Source organism: Abramis brama (genome assembly GCF_963993115.1).
Source record: "Abramis brama genome assembly, chromosome: 8".
Lineage (NCBI taxonomy): Eukaryota > Metazoa > Chordata > Actinopteri > Cypriniformes > Leuciscidae > Abramis > Abramis brama.
The window spans coordinates 4,126,567-4,137,596 of record NC_139970.1 but is presented as its reverse complement, the minus strand read 5'-3'; the positions used below and the strand labels follow the sequence as shown (position 1 = coordinate 4,137,596).

Sequence of the window (11,030 nt, the reverse complement as noted above, 5' to 3'; positions counted from 1 at the left end):
ACACCTGTGAATTGGACTTCTTCGATGGCGAGCAGAGTGGCGCAGCGGAAGCGTGCTGGGCCCATAACCCAGAGGTCGATGGATCGAAACCATCCTCTGCTAAGGCTTCTTCAATTACATACATGTTTTATCCCAAATATCTCATTTTATCCCATTGACTAAGACACCTGAGGGTTGTTCCATAAAAGACGCTTAGAAAAGCGGGGATTAAACTCCAAAACCGGACTTGAATGAGCCTAACAAATAAGTTGGGGCTAAAGTGGTTCCATAAAAGGTCATTGAAGTTCACGCAATCTCACTAATTTGATCCAGGTTTATCAAGTCTAGATAATTGCGTGTGCACGCGTTTCTGAAGCAGCCCTAGAGGTCGATCGTGGATCAAATCGATCCACCATTAAACAGCGTATATTTTATGCTGTTTTTTTCCCCCTCAGTGCAAAACTTACATTTTACAGTTATATTCTCCATCTGTAAATGTTAGAAAGTCATGCAAATGTATCCATTTTTCTGCTAATCTTCATATCGAATGAGCGCTGCTGCGCGCATGCGCGCCAAATAGGAGCGCAATAATTCTGACTAAAATATACATTTTGCTTGGAAAATTAATACGCGTTATTTTATAACACTAGAAATATCTTCTAATTATAATAATTTATCTTTAGGATGTTGGATACGTTGCAGTGAATTTCTAGCGAACAGAAGTACTGCAGTGAACAGAAGTAGCCTAATTCAGGGAAGTTTATTTTAAGAAACTAAATATATAAAGATACAAAATATAGTTTTGGGTATAGGACCTATGATACTTAATAAAGATGATGTATACTTATTTAGAATGCTGAGAATTACAGCTTTTAATGCAATACTTTTTGGAGAAAGCAAGAATCCCCAGTTTTAAATGAGTAGATTTAGTTTCTAAAGTACATTATGGAGAGGATAACATGAAATTAAGAGCAAATGTATACATTTTGAAAAGATATGTGCAACTCTAAAATCAAAGAATATTCCATAAAATAAAGGAATATATATTAGCCTACATTAACTACATTTTTATATAACCCTCCCTTTTATTTCTAGTTATTTTATTTATTTACTTATTTAATATTGAATATTTGATATTAAATAATATTACTTGAATAACTATTAGGAATTATGTGTCATTATAAGAGTTTGATATAAATATGTGAATGTTAGATTTTTATTAATATTTATTTATTGTTTTTTGTCTTTTTCCCCTTAAATCATATGTATGTGTTGGTGGGTATTATCACAAAAGAAAAAAAGTAGAAGGAAAAATAAGGAATATTTATTGGGGGAAAATATGATGTCTTTAAAGGAACTGTCCATTTGTATAATTGTGTTAAATGTGTTTGAATTGAAAGACAAGTGTATTTTTATGATAGCAATAACTGTAAAGGGACTATTGTAATGGGGTAAATCAAATGTAGGTTACAATTACTAAGCTCAGATTCATCTTACCAGTTAAAATTTATATTATGCTTTTGTAATTATTTATTTTTAATTTTGTGATTTTAACTTCTGCTTTAAAAAGCTTTTTTTTAGATTGTGTTCTAATGTTCTTCTAATAATCATAAACATGTACTACGAGCTGCCAAACAAAACCAGAGAGAAATGTATTCATAAATCTTTAAAACAATCTAATTAAATCTTGGGCACAAAACATTCAGCCAGTAAAAAAAGAAAACCTGTAGTATATATATTGTATTTATCTATCTATATCTATAAATACAGTACATACATATATATATATATATATATATATATATATATATATATATATATATATAATGAGAGAGAGAGAGAGAGGTCTATATTGTCTAATTTATCATTGTAGCCTTATTTAAGTTGATTTTCTGTATAGCCTACTGTGTATTTATTTTTGGACTAATAATGGTTAATAAAGTCCAATAATGGTATGAGAGAGTGTCAGTGGTAATACCATTGTGTTCTTGTCGGTCAGTGTTAGAGGATCTGTGTAACAACTGAGGCTTAGCCTGACAGTTAGCCTGCCCTGGACCAGGCTAGTTTCCCAGCATAAGTTGCCAGGGTAACTGAGTTTGAACTATTTTAAGTTTGCTTTATGAAACAGAATCCACCGACAATAAGTCTGACTAACCAAAATAAGCCTGGCTTGTTTTCTAATCTTGTTTTATGGAACAACCCTCTGGTTAGTTTCTTCCATACACACACACACACACACACACACACACACACACACACACACACACACACACACACACACACACATCCACTCATCCCATTATCCTCTCGTTATCACTCCCAGCTGTTCCCCATCTCCTCTGCTCATCATTCACTCCTCTCTTCACCTGTACCCTCTTTCTCTGATTAGACGCTCTATTTCTAGTCTCCTCTTCCCTTTGTTCTCCGCCAGATTATTATCTCATGTTTCATACGTACCTGATCCTGGTTCCCTTACCTCCTGTCCTGTCCTGTCCTGTCCTGTCCTGTCCTGTCCTGTCCTGTCCTGTCCTGTCCTGTATTCTAATCTTGTTTTATGGAACAACCCTCTGAATGAGATGGAGAATTAGTAGGGCAAGCGAGTCATGCCCCAGTGGCCTGTCGAAGTAGTCGTTCATCCGGATTACTTTGTGTGCTGGCCTTGTTTAAATGCCGATGCTGTTGTTGTCTCTGAAGCCAAAGTAATCGGGGCACATGAGCGCAGATTTTTATCAGCCCCAGTGACCGATAAGGCACTGGCCTCCTAAGCCAGGGATTGTGGGTTCGAGTCCCATCTGGGGTGGTTTACAGCAGAGTGGCGCAGCGGAAGCGTGCTGGGCCCATAACCCAGAGGTTGATCGATCGAAACCATCCTCTGCTAAGACTGCTTCACTTATAAACATGCTGTGTTCTTACTTGAAGATAAGCTCACACATGTGCTCTTCATGTGTGCCTAAACACAAGTCCTTTTGAAAACACCTGTGAATTGGAGCTTTTCTAAAATCTGTGGCTGCGTTCGAAACCGCATACTCAATGAGTAGGTACTTAATTTCAATAAGTACTTACTTAACAAGCGCTAAAAGAGTAGGTACTTTATAGCCAGATCTCGTTGAGTATGAATGCGAACCGGACATCTGCCATGTTGACGTTATCATGTGACCTACGACGCGTTATCACACGCGCAACAACTTAAAAGATTTGAACGACACGTTTAATTCATCTATCTGTAAATATGTTGATATTGATTAAACTTGCTCATTTTGTGGTCTTTTTGAAGAAACTGCTGCCCATTTATTTTGTGAATACATTTAGGGTTGATTTAAGTTCTTATATTTAAAGGAGCTGTATGTAAGAAATGTATTTCAATTAATCATAAAATGGCCCTGATATGTCACTAGACATTAAGAAATCATGTTCATTTCAAATACTTATATCACTGACAACAGTAGTACGGCCAGGATATTGTCATTTAAAAAGTGAAGTTGCAGCCCTCAACTGATGTTGATGTTGTCATGTTGTGTTTTGGCCTGAAGCGCCACCCTCCACCTATCTACCAATCACGAAGTCAGTAGTGTTTCTGCATCCGGGTTGCCAGCTCAGCTCTAGTTACCACAGCTGCAGCTACAAACGTTCGTGCTGGATTCTGCAGCCTATCTGGCAACCTCGAGTCAGGGGGGAGGGGGAGGGGATACACTGTTCTACAGTAATTTGAAAGTGATTGCAGTACCAGTTTTGGCCACAATCTTACATACGGCTCCTTTAAATTGGCTATGATATAACCATGGCTGTGTATTCCACTATATTCACTACAGTGGCTGGAAACATTGTTTTCAATCATAATTACTTGCATGGATTCACATCGCAAATCAATCAGCAAGATTGATTTATGCAGATTTATGCCCGTCTCCAGTAGAGATCCATTTCCTGGAGAGTTTAGGTGTAGGAGTTTCTTCTTCTTCTTCTTCTTCTATTCCTTTCCGGCAGACTAGGCACTACTAGTGCATTGCTGCCTCCCACTGGTGATAAAGATAGTCTACATTAAGGCTCCCCTTAGCCTATATTTTCCAATATATGTCCGCAGCCTTAGGTGTAGGAGTTTAGTCTTAATTACAACTTGTAACTTGTGGTAGAACTCTGACTTGTACCACGTGATCGCTGTACCACCTGACCACTGCACCACCTGACCACTGCAGATCCAACCCTAATCAAACACACCTGAACAAGCTAATCAAGGGCTTCAAGATTAGGCTATATTAGAAAGCTGCAGGCAAATGATTTTCATTAGGGTTGGAGTTACCCAGACCCCCAATTGGATCTTTAAAAACGCATTTTCATAAAGTGTTTTAAACTCTTTTGATAGTGTTTGTTGTGGGACTCAGCTGATATTTTGATGCAGCAACAGGGGTCTTTCTTTGTAGTTTTGTGGTCCGCCCCTCCTGACTCACTAATTCAGTGCATCTTCCAGCAGAGTTGATTTTGAGATTGCAGGTCGAGAGGATGACAGCTCAAGTGTACTGCTCGTTTAGTGCTGTTTTATTGTGTCTGTCTGCTTGTTTAAGCACAACAGACGCTGGAGTCCTAGGTGAGAAGTTCTTTTAGCTTCATTACGCAGCCCGAAGAAGTGCATAAATAAAGTGCCTTACAACATTTGATTTCAGACACATCTGCTTGCAAAAATACAGTACAGACGTCAAGTGGAAGTTCATCTTTGTATGTTGGTTTAGTTTTAATAATAAGCAAAGTATAAATATGCAAACTGTCATAAGTTTATGCATTTTTCATTGCACAAGTAAAACCCATATAATCACTAATGGGCACTTTTGTTTACTGTTAAACACGAACATTAGTGTTATAATATGGCTGCAGAATTGTTACCGGACTGTATCAATCCTGAGTTTAAACTTTTGCCTAAAGTCTTTTTTTTGTTTGTTTTAAGAAATGCATAAGCCTACAATATAACGTGGGGAGCTAATTATAACCGATAACTCTGCATTTTACATATATAGTGGGTTTCTATATTTGTTTTGTTTTCTGTTGAGTAGCTTATTAAAATGCTTAAAAGGAAATGAGGGTGGTCATGTGGATGGCATCCTTTTTGAAGATGTACACCAGTAAATTTGTATACAACAAATTAACTGATGTCCATGCTTTCTATCAGCATTGCGCTATTACTCACTCTACTACAGTGGGGTAGGTTGTAACTTCACTCTCAGTCTTTGAAACTGATTGATGTGGTTTAGTGAAAAATGGTAGATTTCTAAGCTACTTGACTTGAAGCAGATAAATGTGTGAATATTATAAAGTTTGAGACTCATTGCAAAACCCCTGACTTGCAAATGCTGAAGCAAACTATTACAGCACTTCCTGGTCTCCCCTAATGATCCTCTTCTGTAGTTTCTGGTCAGTGTCCAGCGATGCTGACGGTCGTGCCCTCCCGACGAGATTGCACTTCTGATAGAGACTGCTCTGGAGGACACAAATGCTGTCAATTTCCCTGTGGGTCCGCGTGTGTGCCGCCTGTTTTCAGTGAGTTTTAATTATTGATGCATGCTATACATCTTCCAGGAAAAAAAAAACCCTGAAAAAGTTTTCACTCAGGAATTGCTAGCAAGTTTCACAAATAATTGCAAAGAAACCGTGAGTAACACATTGAACTAAACGTGAAACTATGAAGTAGATGGACTGAATATTCCGGTAAATCCTCCTACGATTTTTTTTTTTTTTTTTTTTCATACAGTGTATGAGACATTCAGTATTCAGTGATGTGGTTTCTCTGTCATGTGTCTCTATAACAGCAAAGGCAGGGGAGTGTCCAAGCACAAAGTCTGGAGCAGGAATGTGTGCAGAGTTGTGTTACTATGACAGTGACTGTCCGAACAATGAGAAATGCTGCAGCAATGGATGTGGACATCAGTGTATGGATCCATTTGCAGGTATTTATGTTATTATATTAGTGTTTGGGTCAGCTTCCTCATTTCAGTTTGTCTTGTTTTATAATTAATCGTTCTCAATGTAAAAAGTATTCAGCCAATAGCACAGGAAGGCTTTACAAAATTAATTCAAATGATTAATAATACGATCATGATTAAGAATTAAGGTGTAAAATTTGGTATTTGGGTTTTGTGCTGTATCTGAGACTGAATGCCTATAAACGGACTGACTGAAGTTGACTATCTGTATCCATCCAGTGAAGCCTGCAGCCGAACCGCCGAGGCCTCCAGGAAAGCCTGCAGCCGAACCTCCAAAGCCTCCAGGGAAGCCTGCAGCCGAACCTCCAAAGCCTCCAGGAAAGCCTGCAGCCGAACCTCCAAAGCCTCCAGGAAAGCCTGCAACCGAACCTCCAAAGCCACCAGGAAAGCCTGCAGCCGAACCTCCAAAGACTCCAGGAAAGCCTGCAGCTGAACCTCCAAAGCCTCCAGTGGAGCCTTCTACCGAAGAGCCGGAGCCTTCTAACGAACTGCCGGAGCCTTCTACAGAACTGCCGGAGCCTTCTGCTGAACTGCCGGAGCCTTCTACCGAACCTCTGGAGCCTTCAGACGAACTGCCAGTGACGCCTGCAGTGGAACCCCCAAAGCCTCCAGTGAAGCCTGCAGCCGAACCCCCGAAGCCTCCAATGAAGCCTGCAGCCGAACCCCCGAAGCCTCCTGTAAAGCCTCCAATGAAGCCTGTGGCCGAACCCCCGAAGCCTCCAATGAAGCCTGCAGCTGAACCCCCGAAGCCTCCTGTGAAGCCTGTGGCCGAACTGCCCAAGCCTCCAATGAAGCCTGTGGCCGAACCGCCCAAGCCTCCAATGAAGCCTGCAGGCGAACCCCCGAGGCCTCCTGTGAAGCCTGCAGCGCCTCCAATGAAGCCTGCAGCTGAACCTCCAAAGCCAACTGACCCTTATGGCCAATGTCCTGGCCATAATTAATGTGGCTATGCATGCAGTGCTGATTTAACCATTGGATGTATGGTGTTTTCCCTGTTTATCACCAAATAAATCTCACACTTGTAAGACCATTTCCTCTCTTTTTCTTTTTTCTTTTTTTGGAAAACAAGGAATTAGATTTTTGTATTCCAGTGTTAGTTTGGCTGTTCTCTCACATAATGGCTCATTGGAATCAATGCGTGAGATCCCACTCTCCAAAGCCACGCCTCTTTCAAAATGCTTGAACGCACACAGCAGAGTCTGTAAAGTGTCACAGGTTGAAAGACTGCACTAAATTGCCTCATGTCTAAAATGCATAACATTACGGTGATAATGAATGTAAACAAATTGCAGTGCGCTAGTTGTACCACCTGACTGATGCAGATTAATTTCGGCGTTGATGGTGTTGACATGGAAACGTCTGAATCCAAATGCAATGATTGGACGAACAATTCTATGAATTCTGTGAAGTTTCAACCAGTATTGTCTATTGACAAATAGTCTTCTGCATTCTGAAGCATTTTAGTGAAATTGTCTTCTAGTGGTTGTTTTAATTTAGGAAGTTGCAACTTCAAGCCTATTAACAGATGATCCCTTTAGTTGCCTGCGACCAAATGAGTTCTGAATGCCTGTAATGCCGAGTTCACACTGCACAATTTTCAAAGTAGTCGGGTCCCTGTTCTTTTCACACTGCACGGCTATCTGGGGTAACGTTCAGTTGCTGCTGTGTGCACGATGCACCGACGACAGTTTCACAGTGCATGACTATACAACCAAACCCACGCGAGAAGTGGCAGGAGTAGTCGTGGCTGAGAGGTTATGGTGATGGACTTGAAATCCATTGGGGTCTCCCCGCGCAGGTTCGAACCCTGCCGACTGTGTGGCTCTTTGTCTGTTTGCGACAGGAATTGTGACATCTAGGAGCTTTGTACGAGCTGCTTTTTTTTTTTTCTAACACGGACATTGGGCTCTTTTCAAGCCTGAAGTGGGCATCGTTTCAAAAGGCCCAGATCATATGTGATTTTGGCCATTCTTTTCAGGCTGTCGGAGCAATGGCTTTGGCATCCCCCGACAACTTCACAGCCTTCATGTTGTGCAGCTCAAGAGTCGCCGCATTATATTTTATGGAGAATCTTGGATATTAGTGTTTTGAAATGTTGCATTCGTTCTCTCTTAGAAAAGTCAAACAGAAACCTACTCATTATGTCCCAAGTGCTCTTTTGTCGAAACCACCTTAGAGTTAGCAACATGCCATGAAAAAAAACTCCACTCTTTCAATGGCAGTGTTCCTAGCTTTGGAAGGAGCAGCCTATCTCTCTCGTCCCTTTATAAATTGTGGTCTTCATCCTTTAATACCACAAACTTTAAGCTGACAAAGCATGAACACTTTAAGGAGAAAGTGCTGTTATATCCCTAGGGTGGCTGTTCCCTGGCAAAAGCCTGGCTAGCTCAAATGGTAGCGCATCAGACTTTTAATCTGAGGGTCCAGGGTTCAAGGAAACCTCCCCTAATCTCTTGCTGTGCTCTTCCCAGCCTTTGAGAGAGGTGGTCTTCCTCTTCAAGATAAGATGTGCCGGGGTTATTTCCCAGCATTTGGTGTTGTTTTGCCTGCTGTAATGCTTGGTTACTAGGGACTTTAAGCAACAGCTGCGGATTGCCCAACACTGCCGTTCCGGCAATGGCAAAGAGCTAAAGAGCGTAAAAATCACTAAGCGACAGTAAAGAGGACGGCGTAGGGGTAATTTAATCATCAGACAAAATACAAAAAAAGGAAGTGATTTTAAAAAGGAAGAGAAGGGTTGCTTTTGGCATTTAATGATATACAGAAATGATTACAATGCCACATAACCTAAAACATAACATTAATATTCTTAATCTGTCACGTAGTAACGACTACGGCAAATCAGCTGTTCTCACGTGGTAGACGGTTACAGTAGAACGTCGCACGTGCACAATAGAACGGCAGAATGCCGTTCCACCAGAGGCTGTTGCTTAAAGTCCCTACTGTCTAAGCAAGCAGTGGTGGGGGACATTGAGAGAACTCAGCTGAAGCTTGCCGTTGACTCTGTATGTGCAGGCCCGGGGCAAGTGGAAAGATTGCTTACTCTGTATAGCATTTAGTACTCTGCGTTGTGCCCGCAGCATCCCCAGTCCAAATCCGGATGATGGCATCTTTTCGTGTAGGTGAAGACATTGTTGAACTCCTTTTTGCCAACACAATATTTTCGCCATCCACACTGATAGTTGGCCCCGGTGTTCTCTGAGCATGTGACTCACTGGTGGGAGTAGTCGTGCCCGAGAGGTTAAGGCGATGGACTCGAAATCCATTGGGGTCTCCCCGCGCAGGTTCGAACCCTGCCGACTACGTGGCTCCTTGTCACTTTGTCTGTTTGCGACAGGAATTGTGACATCCATGAGCTTTGTACAAACTCCTTTTTTCTCTAAAACGGAAAATTGGGCAACCCACATCTCTTTTCAAGCCTGAAGCGAGCAGGTTTTTGTGTAGGCGAAGACGTCCTTAGTTTATAAATAAGTGTTTTGGCACACCTGTCCGAGTGGCGCTACAAATTCTTCTAAAATCTGATTTTATTTCGGGCATGTTAAAGGGGACAAGATGTAAAATGAGTTTCTGATGTCCCCAGAGTGTGTATGTGAAGTTTTAGCTCAAAATACCCAACAGATCCTTTTTTAACAGCATGTTTAAATGGTCACTTTTTGGTGTGTGCCCTTTAAATCCAAATAAGCTGCTGCTGCACGGCAAAGGGGGCGGGGCTTCATGAGCTCGCGCTCAGTCTCAGGACAATTTCATCTCACGGAATGATGATAATATCAGAAACTCTCAGTAACGGTGTTCATTTCGACTCGGAGTCGGACAATAATGCCTACAGAGTCAGAGTGCTGTATGGAGATGGAACAGGTATAGTTTAGTTTAATTACGGTTATAACGTATTTGTCATCTGCTTGTATGCATCCACTACATACTAACTTACATACCACTGTAAAGTATGCTGTTTCGGACCAGGTCCAAATGATGATCAAAAATATACAGATGAGTGTAGTAAAGTTTATTGTACATCACACAAAAGATGAAGCGTCAGTTTTACTCCAGAAAATCACCGTAAGAGCTGAGTAAACACAGTATAAGATGTGCGTAAGTACATAAACGAATTTCGGTAGAGTTGAGGGAGCATTTTCTTTGAAAACAAAATAATTCCACCACGTCTTCAGCGTCTGCCTCAGATTTCGGGAGTAAATAGAGAGAGAGCTATGTGGATTAATACATCCAGCCACACAACACCTACAACGCTTGGGAGACATTCTCGTCAGTGCAGCAATGGCGGATGTGTACAACTCGCTGTGAACTCGATCAGGGCGGGTCTATGTTAAAACTGCAGTGTCTGTCAAAACTCGTGGGCGGGGCCTGTGGCTTTAGTGACGTCACTAAAGTCGCAATCTGAAAACAGGTCGTTGGGAGACACTGCCGATGATTTATGGGGATTAATAAAAAAGGAGTGAGTGGATTTTTATCACTATTGGGTGGTTGTGTACACACACTGCCAACACACATTCATGTCCAAACAGCATGCAAAAGTGAATTTTGCATAATAGGCCCCCTTTAAATTAGCATTCGACAAACGCGAACAAACTTTTACTTATGTACACTCACAATAACAATTAAATGTTGTGCTTTTGTAAAATAAAGAAAACAAACAGGGTGCGCTTTCTGCCGTCTCGGTCTCCGTCACAGAAATGAACCAAAACTCTATAGGCTACTTGCCTCGGTCACGATAAGAAATATGTCTATAGAAAGCTTGAGTGAACAAATATTATCTGATTATGCAATCCATATGAAACCATTCAATATTAAAGGAGCTGTATGTAAGAAATGTATTTCAATTAATCATAAAATGGCCCTGATATGTCACTAGACATTAAGAAATCATGTTCATTTCAAATACTTATATCACTGACAACAGTAGTACGGCCAGGATATTGTCATTTAAAAAGTGAAGTTGCAGCCCTCAACTGATGTTGATGTTGTCATGTTGTGTTTTGGCCTGAAGCGCCACCCTCCACCTATCTACCAATCACAAAGTCAGTAGTGTTTCTGCATCCGGGTTGCCAGCTCAGCTCTAGTTACCACAGC

At 41.1% G+C, this 11,030-nt stretch overlaps 1 protein-coding gene across 1 annotated transcript; it reads left to right on the top strand.

The window, feature by feature from the left end:
• Window positions 1–4,221: 4,221 nt before the first annotated feature.
• LOC311088067 (uncharacterized protein) lies at window positions 4,222–6,975 on the top strand. Its single transcript, XM_084121717.1, has 4 exons — window positions 4,222–4,558; window positions 5,371–5,502; window positions 5,772–5,909; window positions 6,165–6,975. Exons 1-4 carry the CDS (start codon window positions 4,474–4,476, stop codon window positions 6,884–6,886), a joined length of 1,077 nt encoding a protein of 358 aa, XP_083977843.1. The 5' UTR covers window positions 4,222–4,473; the 3' UTR covers window positions 6,887–6,975.
• Window positions 6,976–11,030: the final 4,055 nt, after the last annotated feature.

Bases quoted from the DNA above. Each gene is read 5' to 3' on its own strand.
- LOC311088067 (XM_084121717.1), top strand. From the start codon at position 4,474: ATGACAGCTCAAGTGTACTGCTCGTTTAGTGCTGTTTTATTGTGTCTG. The intron at 4,559-5,370 runs GTGAGAAGTTCT...CCTCTTCTGTAG, and splicing joins AACAGACGCTGGAGTCCTAG to TTTCTGGTCAGTGTCCAGCG. The intron at 5,503-5,771 runs GTGAGTTTTAAT...TCTCTATAACAG, and splicing joins GTGTGTGCCGCCTGTTTTCA to CAAAGGCAGGGGAGTGTCCA.